This window comes from Melanerpes formicivorus, unplaced genomic scaffold (genome assembly GCF_026170545.1).
Source record: "Melanerpes formicivorus ecotype bairdi unplaced genomic scaffold, bMelFor1.0.p_v2 SCAF_107, whole genome shotgun sequence".
In the NCBI taxonomy this organism is placed as follows: domain Eukaryota; kingdom Metazoa; phylum Chordata; class Aves; order Piciformes; family Picidae; genus Melanerpes; species Melanerpes formicivorus.
Window position 1 is genome coordinate 1,055,778 of NW_027142459.1, and position 24,242 is coordinate 1,080,019.

Here is a 24,242-nt window from a genome sequence, read left to right on the forward strand (position 1 = left end):
CAGAGTTTAATGCTTAAAAGCTCTTCAATTATTTTGCAGGAGGCCAAGTTGATTTGTTACCATGTTACACACACATTAAAAAATCCCTCTTTGGAGCCAGCAGAAAATCCAATCCCATCTGCCTGCTTCTGGTTGCTGTAGTAATAAAGCCAGCCAGGCATTAAAGGCTTTTGTGCCCTGGATGTGCCTGTGGCAGGCTCACAGCTGGGATTTCTCCTACCTTTTGGGTTTCTTTGGGTTGTGCCAACTTCTTGTCTAAGAGCAAACACATGCAAGACAGCTCTGTCTTCCCCTCAAACATTTTCATCTCCTCTGCCTAACAACATCTAAGCCTTTTCCTAGACTTTGAAAAAACCTATTATGCAAAGTAACCATTCTAGGAGTCTATGAATCATGAAAAAATGGAATTCTTGTAATCATGGAAGGAGAACAAGAATTCACACCAGTGAATTCCTGAACTTTCTTCTTGAACAGCAAAGCAAACACCCACTAAGGACACACAAATACTTCCTGAGCTGCCTCCTCTGCTGTTATTACTCATCTCTGAAGAAGATTCTTCCCAAGAAATCATAGAATGGTTTGGCTTGGATTTGGACAGAGTTAGTTCCAACAGAACCTTCCAGATCATTTCAGATGAATGCTGAGGCCAGAGTTCATGTGGAGCACATGGGACAAGGGAAATTTTGATTAGATGCTAAGAGAAAGGTTTTCACCACGAAGGTGATGAAATGCTGAACCAGGGGCCTAAAGAAGCTATGGGACTTCAGCTCTGGAGATCCTGAAGGCTTGACTTGCCAAGGACCCAGCCATCTGATCTACACAGGTCCTGAACTGGACCACAGAGATCCACAGGGTCAGACTCTGCTCCCTGGTAGCAGTGATGACCTTCAAAGCAGCATTCACTAACAGAAATGGCTCAGAGCTAACATGACACACTCAAAAGGTTCTGTAATGTACTGTGTAGCGGTACCCAAATTTCACTCGATGTTCTGACCACCAGGACTCGACTTGGAGAAGACTGAAGTAGGACAAGCTTGGTAGGAACAGGAAACCCAAACCACCTCTCAACATTGACTCATGGAATATGGTCCTCTTCCAAAACACAGGGGGATGAGATTTTGTTGGTGTCATGTCCCTGATAAGTAGGGAGAGCCACAGTGCAGGGACTGCCCCAAGAGGGCTCCACTACAAAGACATTAACATTCCTTCCTTTGGGTGGACGACTCCAGTGGCAGCACATCCTGGCCTGGGAACACTATCAGTGCCTTGCAGAGGAACAGAACAGAACAGAATAGAATAAGAATTAACCAGGTTGGAAGAGATCATCGTGTCCAACCTATCATCCAATACCATCTAATCAACTAAACCATGGCACCAAGCACCCCATCCAGGCTCTTCCTAAACACCTCCAGTGATGGTGACTCCACCACCTCCCTGGGCAGCACATTCCAATGGCCAATCACTCTTTCTATGAAGAACTTCTTCCTAACATCCAGCCTAAACCTCCCCTGGCACAGCTTGAGACTGTGTCCTCTTGTTCTGGTGCTGGCTGCCTGGCAGAAGAGACCAACCCCCACCTGGCTACAACCTCCCTTCAGGGAGTTGGAGAGAGCAAGAAGGTCTCCCCTGAGCCTCCTCTTCTCCAGGCTAAGCAACCCCAGCTCCCTCAGCCTCTCCTCACAGGGCTGTGCTCCAAACCCCTCCCCAGCTTTGTTGCCCTTCTCTGGACATGTTCCAGCAACTCAACATCTTTCCTAAACTGAGGGGCCCAGAACTGGACACAGGACTCAAGGTGTGGCCTAACCAGTGCTGAGTCCAGGGGCAGAATGACCTCCCTGCTCCTGCTGGCCACACTGTTCCTGATCCAGGCCAGGATGCCATTGGCCTTCTTGGCCACCTGGGCACACTGCAGGCTCATGTTCAGCCAGTACCTCCAGGTCCCTCTCTGCCTGGCCGCTCTCCAGCCACTCTGACCCCAGCCTGTAGCTCTGCATGGGGTTGTTGTGGCCAATGTGGAGAACCCAGCACTAGGAGTCAAGGATGACTTTAGGAAAGAGCAATATAAAACTCTGAGGAGGAAAGGCTGAGAGACCTTGAGTGTAGAGCAGAGCAGGCACACAGGGGATCTTCTCAATGCTCAGCAACAGCTATAGGATCTGTGGGGGGCAAGAGGATTGGGCCAAACTCTTGTCAGTGGTGACCAGGACAAGGGGAAATGAGCACAAATGGGAAGCCACGAGGTTCCATCTGAACAAGAAGAGAAACTTGTTGGGTGTGAGGGTGCTGGAGCCCTGGAGCAGCTGCTCAGAGAGGTTGTGGAGTCTCCATCTCCGGAGCGGCTCCAAAGCCACCTGGCCATTGTGATCCTGGGCAAGTTGCTGTGGGAACTTTAGCAGGGGATTGGACTGGATGATCTCCAGAGGTCCCTTCCAACCCCTACCACGCTGGGATTCTGGGCTTTGTGTCTATTAAAAACCAAAGAGGACAGAAAGTTGCAGGCCCAGCTGAGAAGACAAAAAGGAGGCATGGAGAGCTTGTGCACACTTTCTCCTCTGCCAAGACTCCAACTCACAGGTGACCCAAAATCACCTTCTTTTTTTTCCTCCTTACATTAAGGAAATGTAGAAATTGGAATTTTCAGCAAAGGAACTGAAAAAGCAATTCCAGAATTGCAGTTTGGCTGTACCAGTAGGGACACTTCTCAGTGGATTAAGATCTCAGAGACCAAAAACAACAACTGGAGATTAAAATCTGGGTGTCACTGCTGGTTCCAGACCTGCACTGCCAATCTTGTCAGACACAGCCAGAGTTCCTGCCCACGCTTTGTTTTTCCCTAGAAGACTTCAAAAGGGTGGAGTGATTTGTCATGTTGTCACCACTCACACTCTGTGTAGTCATTAGAAGGTGTTTGCAGCATGCCAGTGACATCTCATTGTGATTTCTCCTTCAGCTGATGAGAAAACTGAAAGTTCAGTGTCTCCACCTATGACTAGTTAAGACAGAACAGAGAAAGCTGGCTGGAAACCAATCCAGATAACACCTGAAACTGGGAGCTGGGAGGCAGCTGAAGGAGATAACACACAGGCCTAGTCCTTTGTGACTGCAAGAACCTTACCTATAACGTGCAGCCTCTGCTGAAACCCCACCCATAGCACTGGGGCCACCTCTGCGAGTCCTCAGCACAGGAAAGAAATGGACCTGTTGGTCCCCCAGGGCCAGAGGTGGCCACATCAGTGATGGGAGGGCTGGAAGCTCTCTGCTGTGAGGCCAGGCTGAGAGAGTTGGGGCTATTCAGCCTGGAGAAAAGAAGGCTCCAGGGAGACCTTCTGGTGGCCTTTCAGTGCTTAAAGGGGCAATCAGAAAGCTGGGGACAGACTTCTGAGCAGGGCCTGTTGTGACAGGAAGACAAGGGGTGATGGTTTGAACTAAAAGAGGGAGATTCAGACTGGAGAGAAGGGAGAAATGTTTGACACTGAGGGTGGCAAGAGCCTGCTCTAAGTTGCTCAGAGAGGTGGTAGATGCCTATCCCTGGAATCATTGCAGGTCAGGCTGTTTGGGGCTCTGAGCAACCTGCTCTAGTTGAAGATGTCCCTAATGACTGCAGGGGGGTTGGACTGGACATCTTTAAAGGTCCCTTCCCCTCAAACCAGTTTGGAATTCAATGATTAAGCAGACACTGAGCTGTTAAATTATTAGTGGTGAGAACCAGTTGAGTTGGGTTGTCCCACTGTCCAGAGGGAAGGAGGCAGGCCTGCTTCTCTGAAGAGTCTGTGAAACTTGGCTATTCTGCTTTACTCATATTTTTTGGAACCAGTTTTGACAGATTCTGAGGGAGAAGGCTGAGGGCTTGCTGATGACTAATAAATATGCTATGCAATGATTTTAAGGCTGCCAATTGTTCATAGATTCATGGAATGGTTTGGGTTGGAAGGGACTGTGAAGATCTAGTTCCAACCCTCTGGCATTGGCAGGGACACCTTCCATCTACACCTTTGAAGGCTCTTGGGAACCTGACTACACTTCTGGTATCAGTACACCTTCGAAAAATGAGACTAAGTCAGCCACACACAAACATTTCAAGTGCCTGAACTGGTGGTGGTAAATCCACAGTTAGAAGAGCAATTTTATTTTTTAACCATTCACAAAATCCCAGACTGGGTTGGGTAGGAAGGGACCTCTCAAGCTCTTCTAGTCCAACCCCCCTGCAGTCATCAGGGACATCTGCAACTAGAGCAGGTTGCTCAGAGCCCCAAACAACCTGACCTGGAATGGTTCCAGGGAAGAGAGACCTCCCACCCCCCTGAGCAACCTGGGCCAGGGTCAAGCCTGACCTTGAATGTCTCCAGAGTCATTCCTTTGCCTCTTGAATTGCTTCTGCTCTCTGTACCTGAACTCTCCCCAAGACCTCTCTCTCTGGCACACGTTCCTGATCCTAGTCTGGGAACACATGCTCTGAAAGAAGTCAAGGACAGCATTGTTCTGTGGTGGAGAAGCTTAGCTTAGCTCTGAAGGTCTCTACAACTCTGCATTAATACCACTTCCCCATCATGAAGTACAACTACAATGTCTCCTTTCTCTTCCTTGGTAAGTCTCCTTACTCAGGAAGCTCTGGCAGCTTAGTGACAGGATTCTCATGACCTGGAAAAGTTCAGGACTCCAAAAAGCAGTATGTGGAACAAAGAAGAGCTAAGCTGGAGTTAAAAACAGAGTGGTGAACAACTGAAGTCTTCAGGTACTGTCAAGAGAGACACTGCTACACACAGTTTCATGTGGGTGACTTTCATCTGCTATCCCCAACTGCTGGCAACCAAACCCCTCACCACCCAATGGCCTTCATTCATCTTTGTTTGGCTGCCTTCCCTTTATCCTTTAATTCTCAAGGGCAATTAGGTTTTTAACTAAAGCTTCTGCACAAAACAAACAAAAGGCCTCAAACCCAAACCACTTTAAAAGCAGCAATCCATCCCTGCAACGTTTCTATGGGTTGTGCTTGAGTGCACACATGATACAAATCATCTGCAATGTCTTTTACATCCTGGAATGGTTCTGGTGGCACTGCTGGTGGCTTGAAATGAACAGTTCTTATATTTTACAGGATCCCAGCATAGTGGAGTTGGAAGGGACCTCTGGAGATCATCCAGTCCAACACCCCTGCTAAAGCTGGGGCAGCCATTGCAGGTTGCCCAGGATCACAATGGCCAGGAGGGTTTGGAATTTCTCCAGGGAAAGAGACTTCACAACCTCTCTGAGCAGCCTGCTCCAGGGCTCCAGCATCTTCACACCAAAAAAGTTTCTCCTCATCTTCAGATGGAACCTCCTGGGTTCTAGTGTGTGCCCACTGCCCCTTGTCCTGTTACTGGGCACAAATACAAGAGTCTGGGCTCATCTTCTCCCCCCCACCAACCTCCCCAGTCCTTGAGCTCTTGGCTGAGCACTGAGAAGATGCTCTGGGGCTGCTCTTCTCCAGGTGCCACAGCCCCAGGGCTCTCAACCTTTCATCCTCACAGAAATGTTCCAGGCCCCTCAACATCTTTTGAGCTTCCACTGACTCTCTCCAGTAGTTTCCTGTCTCTCCTGTACTGAGGAGCCCAGAATTGGACCCAGGACTCCAGATGTGGCCTCACTAGAGCTGAGTAGAGAGGGAGGGGAACCTTCCTTGATCTGCTGGCCACACTGCATGCATCCCAGCAGACTGTTGGCCTTCTTAGCCACTTGAGCACACTGCTGCCTCATGGGGAACTTCTTTCCCACCAGCACTCCCAGGACCTTCTCCTTGGCATTGCTTCCCTGCAGGTCACCCCTCAACTGTACTGGTGCAGGGGGTTATTCCTGTCCAGGGATAGGACCCTACAGTTACCTTGGTTGAACTTCATGAGGTTCACCACTGCCCAACTCTCCACCTGTCCAGGCTTCCCACAGTGACACCACTCCTCCCAGTTTGATATCATCACAAAACAGCTGAGGCTCCACAGTGTCCCTTCATCCAGATTGTTGATTAAGACGTTGAACAAGAGTGGACCTAATCCTCTGAGGAACACCATGTGCTCCAAGCCTCCAACTTGAATTCTCACACTGGAAAATCACAGCGTCACAGAACGGTTTGGGTTGGAAGGGGTGGCCCAACTCTAACCCCCACTGCCATGGGCAGGGATGCCTCCCACTAGACCACATTGTTCAAGACCTCATCCAACCTAGCTTTGAACATTTGAATTACATCTCCTGCAGTCCTCCAGGCAGGCAGATGGCATCACTCACCTGTTCATGCCTCAGCAGCTCTATCATCTCCATAATGCTGATGAAATGGTAGCAGCGATCCGAGTGATCCACCGTGGACGTAGGGAAGGGACGATTCTGCCAAATACTCCACTCAGACAAAGAAAGCTCATGACATGCCTCCTCTTGGTGCTTCTGCAGCTTGAAATGAAGATGGACAAAGAGATTTTACTGTAGGAAGTGATTAGCAAAAGTGATGTCCACTTGCCTGAAATTCTTTACAGGGAAGATGGTGAGACACTGGAGCGGGTTGCCCAGGGTGGTCAGGGATGCCCCCTCCTTGGAGTGTTCCAGGCCAGGTTGGATGGGGCCTTGAGCAACCTGGTCTAGTGTGTCCCTGTCTTCAAGGTCTCTTCCAACTCAAACAATTCTATGAATCTATGAATGGTTTGCACTGGAAGGCACCTTTTAAGGTCATCCAGTCCAACACCCCTGCAGTCAGAAGGTACATCTGCAATGACAGCAGGTTGCAGAGAGTCCCATAAAACCTGATGATGAATGTCACCTTGGATGGGGCATCCACAGCCTCCCTGGGCAACCTGTGCCTCACTAACCCTCACAGTGAAGAGCTTCTTCCTAATGTCCAGCCTAACCCCAACCTGCTCTAGTTTCAAACCACTACCCCTTGTCCTAGTTCTACAAGCCCTTGGACACAGCCCCTCCCCAGCTTTCTCCTCCATGCTTTGTGATATCACAGCTTTCCATGCAAGACAGATCGGGTTAAGTGGTGGTCAGATGACACAATAGCTCCCAAGTGTTTTTCTGAATCAGAAAAACAGCTTCTTAAAGTTAAGTTTTTCTTTCAGCAACATTTGTTATAGCTACAGAACCAAGGGAACGAACAACGATGAATACAACGTCGTTGTGAATTTATCACAAACAGCAACAGACGCTCATGGACACTGAGAGACTTTCGGAATGCACCTCCCTGGGCAGCCTGATCCAGGGCTTGACAACCCTTTCTGTGAAGAAGTTGTTCCTCATGTCCAACCTGAATCAACCTTGGCACAACTTGAGGCTGTTTCCTCGAGTCATTTAGAATAGAATAGATTAAACCAGGTTGGAAGAGACCTTCGAGATCATCGTGTCCAACCTATCATCCAACACCATCTAATCAACTAAACCATGGCACCAAGCACCCCATCCAGTCTCTTCCTAAACACCTCCAGTGATGGTGACTCCACCACCTCCCCAGGCAGCCAATTCCAATGGCAAATCACTCACTCTGTGTAGAATTTCTTCCTAACATCCAGCCTAAACCTCCCCTGGTGCAGCTTGAGACTGTGTCCTCTTGTTCTGGTGCTGGCTGCCTGGCAGAAGAGACCAACCCCCACCTGGCTAAAACCACACTTCAGGTAGTTGTAGACAGTAATAAGGTCACCCCTGAGTCTCCTCTTCTCCAGCCTAAGCAACCCCAGCTCCCTCAGCCTCTCCTCATAGGGCTTGTGCTCCAAACCCCTCCCCAGCTTTGTTGCCCTTCTCTGGACACCTTCCCCCAAGTCAACATCTTTCCTAAACTGAGGTGCTCAGAACTGGACACAGTACTCGAGGGGTGGCCTAACCAGTGGTGTGTACAGGAGCAGAATGACCTCCCTGCTTCTTCTGGCCACATTGTTCCTGATCCAGGCCAGGATGCCATTGGCCCTCTTGGCCTCTGGGCACACTGCAGGCTCATGTTCAGCCTACCATCAACCAGCACCCCCAGGTCCCTCTCTGCCTGGCTGCTCTCCAGCCACTCTGACCCCAGCCTGTAGCTCTGCATGGGGTTGCTGTGGCCAATGTGCAGAACCTGGCACTTGGATGTGTTAAATCTCATGCTGTTGGATTCTGCCTATCTGTCCAGCCTGTCAAGGTCCCTCTGCAAAGCCTTTCTACCCTCCATCAGATCAACACCTGCCCCCAGCTTGGTAGTCTTCCCACTTACTCCTTTAGTGAGGATGTCAACCCCTACCTGGCTCCAGCCTCGCTTCAGGGGCTTGTAGAGAGAAATGAGGTCTCCCCTCAGCTGCCTTCTCTCCAGGCTGAACACTGCCAGTTCCCTCAACTGCTCCTCACCAGACCTGTTCTCCAGACCCTTTATCATCTTTGTTTCCCTTCTCTGGACGTGCTCTAGCAGCTCAGTGTCCTTCTTGGAGTAAGGGGCTTCAAACTGAACCAAGAATTCAAGGTGTGGCATCACCAGTGTCCTGCTGGCCACACCGTGGCTGATCCTTGCCAGGATACTGTTGGCTTTGTGGCCAACTTGGTACACTCCTGGCTCATGTTCAGCCAGCCATCAATCAACATCCCCAGATCCTTTCTCCTCCAGCATCTCTCCAACCACCTTGCCCCAAGTTTTCTTAGTTAACTTTGTCCCTCAGAGTCTCACTCAGGTCCAAGAGAACATTGCAGTTAGGTCAAACTCACTGGCATTTCTTCCAGGTTTTCTAAGGTCTCAAACCGACTTTGAGGCAGCACTGGTTCCTTCACTCCATCATCTTCCTTAATTCTGTACACTCTGTCCCACATTTCAAATTCCTCAGGTGACAGAGACCATTTCTCATGATGATGTGATTGTTTCTGGCCTGTGTAGGGAAAAAGAGCAGGAAACTGTTATCTGCTTGTGAAAAAGAGATGAAGAAAACTTTTTGTGGTACCAGCCAAGAGAAAAAATACCTAAAAATACCTTCTGTTTGTCACAAGCAAAGCCACAATCTGCTCTCAGAACCAAACCCCAAGCCAGGGTTGTGTTGTAACTATGGATACATCTATTATCTGATGGTTTGGGGGAAGGCATCATACAAACAAATACACAGACAGATACAAACAGGGATGTGGACATCAACCTATAGACAGCAACTACCTATAGATCCTACCTGAAGACACCAACTTCTTCATCAACAACCTGGATGAAGGGACACTGTGGGCCCTCAAACATTTTGCTGATGATATCAAACTGAGAGGAATGGCTGAGACCCAGTCAGGCTGTGCTGCCATTCAGAGAGACCTGGCCAAGCTGAAGATTTGGGTGGAGGGAACCGTACCAAGTTCAACCAGGGTAAGTGGAGGGTCCTGCACCTGTGGAGGGACAACCCCCTGCACCATTACAGCTGAGGGGTGACCTGCTAGGAAGCAGCTCCACAGAGAAGCACCTGGAAGTGTTGGTGGACAAGTAATTCCCCATGAGGCAGCAATGCATCCTTCATAGTCAAGAAGGCAAATGGTCTCCGGGGGTGCATGAAGAACAGCGTGGTCAGCAGGTAGAGGGAGGTTCTTCTCTCTTTCTCTGTCCTAGTCAGGCCACATCTGAAGTACTAGGTCCAGTTCTGGCTCCCCAGTTCAAGAGAGAGCTACTGGAGGGAGTCCAGTGGAGGTTCTAAAGATGCTGAGGGGCCTGAAGCATCTAATTTCTGAGGAAAGACTGAGACAGCTGGGTCAGAGTAGAGGGGTAGGAGAACCTCCCTCATCCTGCTGCACTCTTCTTCATGCACCCCAGGAGACCACTGCCCTTCTTGGCCACAAGGGCACATTGCTGGCTCATGGGGCACTTGTTGTCCATCAGAACTTTCAGGTCCTCTTCCCCAGAGCTGAACACTTATCAAAGCAAACCTCACAGCCCTTCCTGCTCTAAGAAAGTTAACTGTTAGTTCTCCTCTAACAATGAATATCCAGCCACACAGAGGACAGAAGATGTCAATCTTGGATCAGCATAGAATTTTGGCAGCACTGCTTGCACAAGGCCAGAGTCCTCAGCTGTAACCAAAACTTAACATCCTTGCTCAGTCCAAAGTTACATCTGCCTCACTTCAGACTTCTCTTCAAAACCAAGGAGCAAAAATGCCTCCTACCAAGGCAGTAGAATGAATGTTCCAATAGCAAGGTGGTAGACAGGAAAAAGTGGGAACCAGTTAAAAGCTCTTTAGACAATGAGATCTGGTTTGGATTCCCTCTTGCTCTTGGAGGTGATTACCCAGCCAGCATATCAGAACTTCCCCACACAGCTCAGGAGATGTAATGTTGCCATCCAGATACGTCCAGGGAACCAGCAACAACAGATGACTTCATCTGTCTGTGATACAGCTCCAAAGGACAACTTCTTTTGACAAAGACCAAGGCATCCAGTGATACCATCTGGCCAAGTAACAGATGGTGCAACACTCAACAGGCACAGAGGCTCCAGCAGCTGGCAAAATTCAGGAACAAATACTTCCCAAAGCTCTGAGCTTTCTGCTTCTGAGCAGAGCAAGTATCTTAGCTGTCAGGAAGATGGACTGAACACGAAAAAAAGCACCACAGAGCTCCCTGAGAGAGGGGAAGGAAAAGAATCTGCTTGGCTGGCAGAAATGATGAGCAATATGGGTTAATGTCTAAAGTACCAGTTGCTCAGCTGCTTCCCTCACCAGAAACAATAATTTAACCTTAGAGTGTGGGGAAAGGCCTGGCCACCTGACCCATACACATGGGGATTTCTGGCTGAAGGAGGAGAGCAGCAGCTGAACTCTGCTTTCAAACTCATCTCATTGCAACTACACTCTCACCTAGAAAGGTTGGACCAGATGATCTTTGGAGTGCCTTCCAACCTGGCATTCTGTGATTCTATGAAAAAGAGCTCAGACTGAAGAATTACCTTAGAGCAAACTATTCTGAAAGTTATCACCTCCACAAGATAACCTTTTTTTAACTCTCTCCATTGCTGTTTAACTCAGATGAATCCCAGAACCCCACCATGGTGGAGTTGGAAGGAACCTCTGGAGATCAGCAAGTCCAACCCACTTGCCAAAGCAGAGGCACCCACAGCAGCTTGCCCACAATCAAAATGGCCAGGTGGCTTTGGAATCTCTCCACAGCCTCTCTGGGCAGCCTGCTCCAGGGCTTCAGCACCCTCACACCAAACAAGTTTCTCCTCCTCTTCAGGTGGAACCTCCTGGGTTTCAGTTTGCCTGTTGCCCCTTGTCTTGTCTCTGAGCACAGTCTGGCCCAATCCTCCTGCCCTTCACAGGTCCTTTAGCTCTTGCTGAACACTGAGAAGATGCTCTCTTGGGCTACTCTTCTCCAGACCTCTCAGCCTTTCCTCCTCACAGAGGTGCTCCAGGCCCCTCAGCATCTTTTGAGCTTCCACTGGACTCTCTCCAGAAATTCTCTGTCTCTCTTGAACTGGAGAGCCCAGAACTGGACCCAGTCCTTCAGCTGAGGCCTCAGCAAGGACACACAACCATAAGCTGTGTCAGGAATGATGTGTTACACCAAATGAACCCTAACTAAAATGTAAAGAAACAGGGAACTCAGACAAATGACTGCTGCCAGCACAATACAATGCCAGACTTAGCAAAACCAATCCCAAAACATCCACTTCACCTTTTCAGTGTTTAATTCAAATAAGAGATGAAGTCAGAGAATTCCAGGGAGACACAGGTACCAGGGAGATTGTGGATGACCCCCCCCCCCAGAAGTGTTTAAGACCAGGCTGGTTGAGGCTTTCAGCAACCTGGTCTAGTGGGAGGTGTCCCTGCCCATGGCAGCGGGGTTTGGAACTAGATGATTTGAAAAGTTCTTTCCAAACCAAACCATTCCATGGTTCTATGAATTTATCAACCATCCAAAGCCTTGCCATGGTTATATTATAAGGTGAGGGCAGCTTAAGGTCTGAAGACTAAAGAAAGAATTGGTGCATTTTACAAAAAGGCAGTAAAGGAATGAAGATAAAAGCAGCAATTGAAGGAATAATGTGAAAGCACAGCTCCAGATCACTCCAAAATTACACAGCCTGGAAATAGGGGAGCAAAGGAATGGTGAAGAGCCAGCAGAATTAAGAAAAGAAGGTTTCAGCCAGACAAATGCAATGCAAAAAGCAAAACAAAAGAATTATTGATAGATAAAGGACATTCAGCTACCAAGAACATCATTGAATGCCCCTGAGCTATTTTTTGCCCTGCCTGCTGTGGTTTCATACCTCTCCCAGCACTGGCAGATTGGCAGAGAACTTGTAAAGATCAAAGGTTGGAGATGATTATCCAGATCTTTCAGTGCTTTCACCTATTCAATTGCCTCATGGGATGGTGATTCTCATTTTAAAAAGCAAAACCAGATGAGCATAAAACCCATGATTCCAAACATGGAATCATAGAATTGTTTTGGCTGCAAAAGACCTCTAAGGTCAAGCCCAACCTTCAACCCAACACCACCATGGTCATTAAACCACGCTGTGAAGTGCCACAGTAGTCAGGTGCCATCTGTGCAGAGATTCTTGCTCTGAGCCCAAGCCATTTTAAGCGCAAAGCTCCTCTTTCTTTAATCTTTTGTGATTTTACTGCACTTAGTAAGCTGCTGCTCAATGTCAGCAGCTCATTAAAACCAAAACAAAACGAGAGAGAAAAGAATCTCAGCTGAGAAGAAACAACACAAGAGGAGTGCTGAGTAAGGAGATTTCTGCTCTTGTGGCTGAACAACACACTATGTTATGGGCCAGGTCAAGAATGTGTCTTTCTGGAGCTCACAGTCAGAAGAACTTTATGACAGAGAGTTGCATTGGATGAAGAGTGTGAAACTAACAGAAATTGAATCAAACTGACAGGGTGAGGAGTGATGGCTTCAAACTGGAAGAAACTTGATTGACAGGAGACATTACGAAGGAATTCTTCCCAATGAAGAGAAACTGGAACAGGGTGCCCAGGGAGGCTGTGGATGTCCCTTCCCTGGAATTGCTCAAGGCCAGGCTGGATGGGGCCTTCAGCAACCTGGTCTATCATGAGATGTCCCTGCCCATGGCAGGGAGTTGGAACTAGATGATCTTTAAGGTCCCTTTCAACCCGAACCAGTCTATGATTCCAGGAAATAAAGAACAGAAAATGGCTAAGTCCAAGTAGAAAAGAAGAATGCTTGAAATTACTGGGATACTTCTGCTAATGATGCTTCCATGTCTATGCATATCTATTCTCCCATGGCCATACCTGAAGAACAGAGGGACCTCAAGAAGAAATGCAAAGAGACCATAAAGAAGTATCATTCACTGCTGCTGGCTTTCATGTTTTCCCATGTGGAAGAGGCACTGAAATGAGGGGGCAAAAGAGGGAGGAAAGGAAAGAAGAAAGAAGGGGGGCAAAGAAGAAAGGGGAGGAAGGTGCAGAAAATGCAGTAATTTCTCTTCTTTTTGAGATTCAGCTTGAATATCACAGCCAGGAACAGCCGCCGGCTTTGTACAGTGCCGAAGGCGACTGAACACAAAGGTGGTGCTCAATAACCTGCACTCATCTAAGTTGTTTTCAAGATAGGCCATCAGCACTGCTCACCTTCAGCAGCAGCAGGCCTCCATGCACCCTGTGTGCTTCAACTGGGGCAGCTGCTAACCTATTTCACACAAAAGGCACCTCGCAATTATAGCCTCTGAAGTGCCAGTCCCTCAGCAGGAGATGTTCAGCACATTATCTTCTTCAAGCACTTAACTGCCTCTCTTTTCTATTTTCTAGGACAGGCTTCCAAACATTCTCAAATGATTATTTTAATTCCATGCATTTGCTCTCTTTGTTCTCTTGCAAGTTGTCTCTGTTTACCTCATCCTTGCTTTTCTTCACTGGTTGCCATCTGGGCTGTGAACAAATCCTAGACTGAAGGGAGAGGAGGGGAGGAAGAAAGAAGGGAGAGGAGGGGAGGAAGAAAGAAGGGAGAGGAGGGGAGGAAGAAAGAAGGGAGAGGAGGGGAGGAAGAAAGAAGGGAGAGGAGGGGAGGAAGAAAGAAGGGAGAGGAGGGGAGGAAGAAAGAAGGGAGAGGAGGGGAGGAAGAAAGAAGGGAGAGGAGGGGAGGAAGAAAGAAGGGAGAGGAGGGGAGGAAGAAAGAAGGGAGAGGAGGGGAGGAAGAAAGAAGGGAGAGGAGGGGAGGAAGAAAGAAGGGAGAGGAGGGGAGGAAGAAAGAAGGGAGAGGATAAAAAGAAGCTCCATAGAGACAGATGAAGCAAATGTTTGTTTGAAGCATGGGTATTTAAGGACAGAGCTATGCTCTGAGGATGTTAAAGATGAGGAAAGAAAGCAGCAGGCAGTGTCACAGCCCAAAGGCTGCAGCTGATGGAGATGACATTCAGGTAGCCCCCAAACTCATAAGAGTGCATTGCTTTGATAGGACTCAACACCATAACATGAGATAGCAGCTTAGACAGTGCTTAGAGCAACATCATAATCCTCTTACCAGTGACACAGGAAAAGAGAGATTTGTGCTGGAGGGAGCTGGATCTTTTCTCATTGGAAAGCATTCTGGAGCTGCTAGGTTCATGTTTTTCAGCAGTGATAAACATTTTGTGCAGCTTTGGATTTATGCCCTCTGGAATCATCCGTGGGCTGTGCTGGTAGAAGTGAAGCATTTTGTTTCCTGAAATAGCTTTGTGGATGCTCCTCTTGTTCACCTGGCTTTGGTTGTATGTCTGCAAACAAGAAGAGGAATCAGATATGGGGGGTTGTTTTTTCACAGGCCTTCATCAAAACAACACTTGAGGGTCCGAGTGGCTTCTCATTATTTTATGTTCTGTCATCAAGATGTTTTTTGTTTAGTTTAGTTGGTGGGGGTTTGGGTTCATTTTCCACAATGCTTTTCTACAAACAAAACTAAACCAAAATGTGATGTAAGGCCCACAGCCCCATCCATATTCCCTCTTCTGAGAATATTATCAGTGAGGTATACCTTACCTAGGGGTCAACACAACCTATTGAGGGGCCTGGAGTATCTCTGTGAGGAGGGAAAGCTGAGAGATCTGAGGCTATTCAGCTTGGAGAAGAGCAGCCTGAGTGGGGATCTGACCAATGCTCAGCAAGAGCTAAAAGACCTGTGGAGGGCAAGAGGATGGGGCCAGACTCTCTTGTCAGTGGTGGCCAGGAACAGGACAAGGGCACAAACTGGAACCCAGGAGGTTCCATCTGAAGAGAAGGAGAAACTTGTTCAGTGTGAGGGTGCTGGAGCCCTGGAGCAGGCTGCCCAGAGAGATTGTGGAGTCTTTTTCTCTGGAGAGATTCCAAAGCCACCTGGCCATTGTGATCCTGGGCAAGCTGCTGTGGGTGCCCCTGCTTTAGCAGGAGGCTTGGACTGGATGATCTCCAGAGCCCCTTCCCAACCCATGAGTTCAGGGACAGCTGCTTATTCTTGAACTGCAAGTTCATTATGTCAGAATGCAAAGAAGAGAAAGCAACAGAAGGACACAGATGAATACAGGGAAGCAGCAAGTTAGATTAGATATGTGATGATGAACAACAGAAAACAGCTACTAAATTATTTGTGCTTTCTTTTGCAAAGAGCTTCCATCTGAAAATACCTAAGTGAAGTTATGTTTGATTTATCATGGGTTTGTGTGCAGGCAAAACATCCATAGGAAATGGAATGAGGATGAAGGGAAGAAAGGAAGACAAACAGAAGAGGAGAAGAAAGGGGGAGGGCAAGGGGACAAGAAAGGGGGAGGGCAAGGGGAGCCTAGTAAAAAGGGAGGTTAGGAAAAGGGAATTAGCAAACAGCAGTGATTGTTCTTTAAGCTGCAAACATCCCAGATGACAAACTCAAGCGCAGCTTTGTGCACTCTCTAACCAGATTAGAAGTGGGCACAGCACCTGAGAGGCAAAGCAGCACAGCCCTTGCCTGGGGCAGTTTGCAGTCTGCAATAGATACCAGGGTGATGTAAATTAGATTACAGCAGCAACAAAGAAAGGAGGTCAACGGAAAAAATAAGGCCCAAGATTATTAGTGAATGCCATCCATGCTCCAAGTCCTTTTAATTATACTCCAGTTGGATTGCACAACTGAGAAACCAAGACAAAGATGGAGGGACTAAAGGAAGAAACTGGTGCCCCCTTCAAAACTGCCCCCTCCTCAAGTAGCTCTTTTTCTAATAGAGTTCTGTGAGTCTGTGGGACAGATCATCCACAGAGACTGTGCTCTGTGTCTGACAGCATGGCAGCCATCACCTTTGGAAAGAGATGGCCTTTGAAAGGCAGGATTAGAGAGAAGGGCGCAACAAGATGCTCTCTGAAGGAAACTGGAAGAGGTTAACAGCTCAAAGTGCCCCACAGATATCCCAAGAAATATCTTTTAAATTCCACCACAGGCCAAAAACCAAAAGTCTTTTTACAGGAAATAATTTGTATTACCAAGAGAGTTGTTAATCAGCTGCTACAGAGACTGTGCCCTGCTCCTCTGTTTCCCAGAGTCTCAGTTGGCCTGAGAGGAGCTGGAGGTGTTCAAGGCCAGGTTGGATGAGGGCTTGAGCAGCCTGGTCTAGTGGAAGGTGTCTCTGCCCACAGCAGGGGGGTGGGAACTAGATGATCTTTATGGTCCCTTCAAACTGAAACCATTCTATGAATCTATAAGCTGAAGAGGCTCTGGGCAGCCTGTGCCCTTCCTATTGAGTTGGTTGAACTCGCCAGCCCACAGCTCCCCTACCAACACTTGTACTTGGATTAGATGATCTCCAAAGGTCCCATCCAAACCATTCCGTGATTTTATGATCATTCTATGAGCAGTAAGCAGCTAGAGCTGAGCTAATTGTGGCCTTCCAGTATCTGAAGGGGGCCTACAAGAAGGCTGGGGAGGGACTTCTCAGGATCTCAGGTAGGGACAGGACTAGGGGGAATGGAATGAAGCTGGAGGTGGGGAGATTCAGGCTGGATGTGAGGAGGAAGTTCTTCACCATGAGAGTGGTGAAGCCCTGGAATGGGTTGTCCAGGGAGGTGGTTGGGGCCCTGTCCCTGGAGATGTTTAAGAGCAGACTGGATGAGGCTCTGGGCAGCCTGATCTAGTGTGGGGTGTCCCTGCCCATGGCAGGGGGGCTGGAACTAGATGATCCTTGTGGTCCCTTCCAACCCTGACTGATGCTATGATACTATGATCCCTTCTCCTGGCTCACAAATTCCTGCCAAACATCAAACTTTCCAGACCTCCATTTACCATTTTGTTTCCCCAGCAAAATGTCTTCTCAAAAGCTTTAGAATCAACTTGGACTGGTTTGATTTAAAAGAAAACCAACCATCAACCAACCAAATTTGCAGTAATTAATATGAGAGCATTAATTACTCAGCTTCAAGTTCTGTGATGGGGAAGACTCTGACATTAAGGACATTAGAAGGAAGTTCTTCCCAGTGAGGTTAATGAAACACAGGAACAGGTTGCCCAGAAATGTGCTGGAGGCCCCATCCTTAGAGACAATCAAGGTCAGGCTTGATGGGGCTCTGAGCAACCTGATGTGGCTGGAGATGTCCCTGTTCACTGCAGGTGGGTTGGACTAGATAAGCTCTAAAAGTCCCTTCCAGCCCAATGCATTCTGTGATTAACAGTTTTTAGTCTCCATAAGCAGCATGAGAAAATCTTTACAACTAGAACTGACTTCCAGCATTTCTAACTCTCAGCCCTTCACAGCAGCTTTTCCCACCTCAGGCAGGATTCTTTGGACTCTCATTCAGATCCCTACTCCATAAAAATTTAGACCAGAGTCACAATAGTAATTTATTGATCAAGATAAATAGGAGGCAGACTCTGAAATCTTGGGTTTACAAACAACTTACAGAAACCTCAGGCTTCTCTCTCATGAAACCTGGTCCAGCTCAGAACCAACCTCACAAACACAGCTGCATGGTTTAGCACCAGGCTTGGCAGAGTTAGAGAGTGGTTGGACTTGACGATCTTAAAAGGGCTTTTCCAGCCAAAACGATCCTGTGATTTCCCCAAGTCTAAGTAATCAAACTCAGCAAAACAAAAGCAATTTTCAGCCAGAACAGTGATGTGCCCCCTAAAAATGCCTCTCAGTCTAAGAGGGACTGCAGGATGAAACTGCAAAGCTGTAGTGTCAGTGGGGACTGCCTCACCTCCTCCCATCAAACTCCTGCCCTGCCAGATTCCTTGGATCAGCCTTTGGAATGGAGCTGCTGTGGGATGAAGTTGGGCATTTCAGTGCTTAAAGGGACTGAGAAGAGAGACAGAGACAGGCTTGTCGTGACAGGACAAGAGGTGATGGTTTGAACTACAGGAGGGAGACTGAGACTGGAAAGAAGGGAGAAATGTTTGACACTGCGGGTGGTGAGACCCTGGCCCAGGCTGCCCAGAGAGGTGGGAGATGCCCATGCCTGGAACCATCCTAGGCTAGGTCGTTTGTGGCTCTGGGCAACCTGCTCTAGTCACAGATGTCCCTGGGTGGATAACATGAGCCCTTCCAAACCACTCCATAATTCTGTGATCACTCTGAGCAGTAAGCAGGTACAGCTGAAGACCAGATCTCCTGGCTTACAGCTCAGGCTTTAGTTTTCCACTAGTAGATGAGTTTCCCAAGGGGCAGCCTGCACTCAGAGACGATTAATTATGCTCTCAGTTGAGTGCTGAGGTTCATGAATTTAGCAAAAGTAGATTTCCCCTTAAGCTGATCTCTTCAGGCCTCACACGCAAGCCAGCTACCACTAAGCACTACTCTGAGCGCAGTGTCGTCAGCAGCTCAGAGCCAGGAGCTTCCAGCTCTCCTGCTCTCACAGACACATCGCTGTGCTCTTCCACACCTTGCTCCTGGGCAAAATACTCTCCCAGGTCCTGTGCCTCATGTATCAAAGCAGTGTTATCAAGATAAAGGGCTGGGAGCTCTTCACATTGAGAAGGCACAGCTATTGTCAGATTATTGTCTGCTCCTCTTTGGTAGAGAATCCTAGAATGATTTCAGTTGCAAGGGACCTTAAAGATCATCTAGTTCCAACCTCTTGCCATGGGCAGGGACATCTCCTACTGGACTGGCCCTCTCAATGACCTATCCAATCTGGCTTTGAACATCTCCAAGCTTGGAGCCTCCACGGTTTCTCTGGGAAACCTGTTCCAGTGCCTCACCAGACTCATGGGGAAGAATCATGGAATGAATTGGGTTGATCAAGACCTTTAAAAGACATCTTGTCCAGAGCCCCTGCAGTCAGCAGAGACATCTGCAATTAGGGAAGACTGCTCAGAGCCCCATCAAAACCAAATGTCCTTAGGGACAGGGCCTCTACCACCTCCCTGGACAACACATTCAAGTGTTCCACCATCCTCACAGTGAAAAACTTCTTCCTAATGTCCAACCTAAATCTACCCTGCTCTAGTTTCAAACCGTTGTCCCTTGTTCTACTGCTGCAAGCCCTTGTAGCAGTCCCTCCCCAGCTTTCTTATAGCCCCCTTCAGCTACTGGAAAGCCACCAGAAGCCTGAAGGCCACCTGGAGCCTTCTCTTTTCCAGGCTGAACAACCCCAACTCACAGCAGAGGTGCTGCAGGGACAGTTCAGACACGGTCAGGCATTCAGGGATGCTCTGGTTTTAACTGCACAGCACCTAGGTTGAAGGAATAGCCCAGGAAAGCCATTTTGCTTCCCCAGGCAGAAGTAGCCCCAGACTCACTCGTTCCTCACGCCCCTCAGCCAGGATGACGACAATCCTGCCCTGCCGCCTGCGCCCCGTCCGCCCCATCCTCTGCACCAGGCGAATTGGGCTCTTCTGGGCATCAAAGCAGATGATGAGATCAACTTCTCCAATGTCCAAGCCTTCTTCTCCAACACAGGTAGAGACCAGGGTGTTATATCCACCCTCCCGGAAGCGTTTTACCACCTGAATAAACGATTAAAGGCAGACTGAGCAGGGTAGCCAGCAGGCTCCTCAGACACACTGGGCAGCTTTCGAGACAGAGCCAGAGGAAATTCATGTATCTGGCCAGCCTGGATCCAAGGGCTGAAGACAATGGGGTGAGGCTGAACAAGGCCAATTACTGGGTCCTGCATTTGGGTCACAACAACCCCATGAATGCTCCAGGCTTGAGGCAGAGTAGCTGGAAACTGCCCAGCAGAAAAGGACCTGGGGGTGTTGGTTACAGCACCTGAATATGAACCAGTGTGTGCCCAGGTGGCAAAGAAGGCCACAAGCATCCTGCTTGGACTAGCAACAGCGTGGCTGTAGGGAAATGATTTGCCCTCTGTAGGGAAGTGATTTGCCCTCTGTACTGGGCATTGCTAAAGCCACAGTATTGGCTTCAGTTTAGGGCCCATCACTACAAGATGGACATTGAGAGGCTAGAGCAGGTCTAGAAAAGTGCAATGAAGCTGGTGATGAGTCTGGAGAACAGGTCTGGTGAGGAGCAGCTGAGGGAACTGGGGTTGGTCATCCTGGAGAAGATGAGGCTGAGAGGAGACCTTCTGGCTCTTTACAATTCCCTGAAAAGAGGTTTGAGCCAGGTGGGGGTCAGTTTCTTCTCCCTGATATCAGGTGATAGAATGACAGGAAACAGCCTGAAATTGTTCCCGGGTAGTTTTAGGTTGGACACAGGGAAGAATTCCTTTCCTGCAAGAGTGGTCAGGCATTGGAACAGGCTGCCCAGGGAGTTGGTGGAGTCACCATCTGTGGAGCTGTTCACAAAACATATGGACATGGCACGTGGGGACATGGTGGTGCTGGGTTGACGGTTGGACTTGATGATCTTAGGGGGCTTTTCCAGCCCAAACAATTCTATGATTCTTTGATATTAAAAATACAAAATTTAATCTCTATGAATTTGTCAACTATTACCTCATGATCAAACACCACATCACTGGAGAGATTCCAAACCCAGCTAGACATTGTGATCCTGGGCAAGCTGCTGTGGGTGACCCTGCTTTAGTAGGGGGGTTGGACTGGATGATATCCAGAGGTCCCTTCTAACCCCCACCATGCTGGGATGCTGTGCAAGCACCTGACCTGCAAGAGTTTACTGAAAACACTTCAAAGTTCAGTCGTTGTCTCTCAGCTCTCCTGTGGTTATTTTCACAACTGGTGCCCATCACCACTCCTCCCTAAGCCACATCTTTCTTTACCTCAAGTTGCTCCTTCTGTGTGAAGCCTTTTGTGCTCTTCCCTGTGGAGTGGCCCACAAACGTCATCACTCTGACGACTGGACTGAGTCTGGAGAGCATTTCTGCAATCTCTTGTACACTGTCTCGAAAGGAGGAGAAGATCATCACCCTGGTATCCACAGCAACCACAGACGTGCTTTCTGTCCTCACCTGATCTGATGTGAAAGAGCCAAGAAAGCATTTTTATTACCAACTGACTACTTACTAATAAAAGATAAGGAGAAGTCCACCCTGCAAGGTTCACACTCATAGATCTCATCTCACTTAAGTGGGCTCACTCTCTTGTCAGTGGTGCCCAATGACAGGACAAGGGGCACTGGGCACAAACTGGAACCCAGAAGGTCCCATGAGGACGAAGTTCTTGATTTTGAGGGTTCAGAGCCCTTGAGCAGGCTGCCCAGGGATGGTGTGGAGTCTCTTCTCTGAAGACCTACTTGGACCTTGTGATCCTAGGCAAGCTGCTTGGGGTGACCCAAACTAGATCACAGAATCATTTCAGTCAGAACAGACCTTTAAGATCATCCAGTCCAACCATCCTCTAACTCTACCAAGGCTGATGTTAAACAATGGCCCTCAGCACATCTCTGCATCTTTTAAACACCTTCAGAGATGGGGATTCAGCCACCTCCCTGGCCAGCCTGTTCCAGACTTTGAGAACCCCTTCAGTGAAGAAGGTTCTTCTAATGTCCAACCTAATCCTCCCCTGGGGCAATTTGAGACCACTTCCTCTTGTCCTGTCACTTGTTGCACGGACAAAGAAACCAAGCACCTGGCTCCAACCTCTTTTCAGGGAGTTGTAGAGAGCCAGAATGTCTGCCCTCAACCTCCTTTTCCCCAGGGTGAACAACCCCAGTTCCCTCAGGCAAGAGGTCCTTTCCAACTCCTACCATGCTGGGATTCTGTGTAAGAGCAGGGGCAATAGCTACACAGCCAGGAAGCTCAGACCTAACCTGGTTGATCAGCTGGTTAGAAATGGTTCAGAGTTTGCCCAGACAATTTAGCACAAGTCCTCAGACAATGGAGAAGAGTTGGTATTGTTCCTGAGGTAGCTTATGACTTAGGTTAGTCATCCTCTGTCTCAAAGGTAGGGCTTTTTGAGGACAATACTTTGCAGAAGGACTTGCTTGAACTTTAGATTGATCATCTAGTTCAGCTAGGCATGAACGCAGCAAACGATGACTCAGAATAGTTCAATACTGCAGAACTCAACAAAATAAAGTTCTGGAGGTTTGTTGGCTTCTGTTTGTTTTTATCCCCTAGAGATCCCTCTTGCATGAGACCTTGACACAAGCTGAACATGTTCTCCACTGCTCACAGAATGGGTTAGGTTTTTATTTCAGAGCCTTCTGATGGAGCTCAGAATCTTAATAAGTACTCAAGGTTTTATTGACAGATTCATGGCAAATCCTTATCTGGAGGAGGAATAAATCAGGACAAGGGTGTGTGCAGAGTCCAACCCCAAAATTCAGCATGTAGCTGCTTGTCCAGGTCTGAGTTTAAAGTCTACCTCCAAGAAAGAGGGATTAAGGATGGAAATACAGGTTCTGGGCTATGACTGGAAAGGTCCCATCACAGATGGCTGTGTCACAGTGAATAATAATCAAATAAAGAAATTTATAGTGTCTTAATATTCCTGCCTACCGCTTGGTGTGATTGGGTTGGAGATGCAAAGCTAGATCACAAAATGAGGACCAGGAAAGTAAGCTCCTCTTTCTGTAAGTGAAGATCAGCTTGGTGACCACCTAAGGAATTTGAACACACAGAAGTGGTGAAGGTGGTGGAAGAGGTTGCCCAGGAAGGTTGTCAACGCTCCCTCCCTGGAGGTCGTCAAGGCCAAGTTAGATGGGGCCTTGAACAACCTGGTCTAGTGCAAAGTGTCCCTGCCCATGGTAGCAGGGGGTTGGAATTAGATGATCTCTAAGGTCCCTTCCAGCCCAAACCATTCTGTGAATCTATGAAGTCTATAGAACCTGGTGAGATGCATCCCAGAGTCCTGAGGGAAGTGGCTGATGGAGTCACCAGGTCACTCTTTGTGATGTTTGAAATTCCTGGCAGGCAGGGGAAACCTCTGGTGACTGAAAGAAGTGAAACACTGCACCCAGTTTCAAACAAGGTAGAGAAAAAAGGATCTGGGGAAGATCATGGAACAGATTCTCCTAGAGTTTTTTAATTTTTCAGGCTGAGATAATTGGAGTTGTTCAGCCTAGAGAAGAGAAGGCTCCAGGGAGACCCTCCGGTGACCATTCAGTTCTTCAAGTGGTGAGCAGAAAGCTCAGGATAGACTTTGAGCAGGGCCTGTTCTGACGGGACAAGAGGTGATGGTTTGAACTAAAAGAGGGAGATTCAGACTGGAAAGAAGGGAGAAGTGTTTGACATTGAGGATGGTGAGAGACAGAGGTGGTAGATGCCTCATCCCTGGAACCATCCCAAGTCATGTTGTTTGCGTCTCTAAGGAACCTGCTCCAGTTGCAGATGTCCCTGCTGACTGCAGGAGTGTTGGACTGGATGACCTTTTAAGGTCCCTTCCCACCCAAACCAGTCTGTGATAACCTCAGGAGATACAAGCTGGTGCTTACTACATCAATAATGATAACCTACAGAATGTTTTTTCTTAAAGAGAAATGATGGTTTAGTTCTTCTAAAGAGGACCTTTCCATAGAGAAGAGGCACAGGCACACATGGAGGCTGCCCAGGGAGGCCATGGATTCCCCCTCACTGGAGGTGTTCCAGGTCAGTTTGGATGAGATCTTGAACAATCTGCTCTAGTGCAAGGTATCCTTGCTCATGGCAGGAGGGGTTGGAACTAGACAATCTTTAAGGTCCCTTCCAAACCAAATCATTTTATGAACCTATGAACAATAAAATAAAGACTTGAAGAAATTTGTAAATAATTCAGCTGGGTATTTCTTTTCATCCACAGGTTCAGCTGTTGAGACATTTTATCTCTCAGTTCTTGCTACTTACCAGAACATTTCTTGTTCCAGGATTTGAAGTGCTCTACTACAATTTCTTCCAATTTCCTTAATTTTGGATGGCTGTAGATAAATCCCTTTTTATTTTCAAACACTGAAAAGGAAATGAAGAGGTAAGGAAACCTACAACAAGGAAGAACATTTAGGGAATTGCCTTTCTTCCCTTCATAGT

The 24,242-nt window shown here is 48.1% G+C and overlaps 1 protein-coding gene across 3 annotated transcripts in view; it reads right to left on the reverse strand.

Annotated features, from left to right (window-relative positions):
• Window positions 1–24,242, reverse strand: part of LOC137455732 (Fanconi anemia group M protein-like) — a 75,592-nt gene that overhangs the window by 19,790 nt on the left and 31,560 nt on the right. For 2 of the 3 annotated variants that reach the window (XM_068166802.1, XM_068166801.1), the window contains 6 exons: window positions 24,063–24,164; window positions 21,060–21,253; window positions 19,618–19,824; window positions 14,428–14,659; window positions 8,680–8,837; window positions 6,256–6,414 (listed from right to left, as the gene is read on the reverse strand). In XM_068166802.1, the coding sequence (XP_068022903.1) occupies window positions 6,256–6,414; window positions 8,680–8,837; window positions 14,428–14,659; window positions 19,618–19,824; window positions 21,060–21,253; window positions 24,063–24,164 (1,052 nt within the window). The remainder of the gene's footprint in view (window positions 1–6,255; window positions 6,415–8,679; window positions 8,838–14,427; window positions 14,660–19,617; window positions 19,825–21,059; window positions 21,254–24,062; window positions 24,165–24,242) is intronic. The other variant, XM_068166803.1, reaches the window with a different exon arrangement.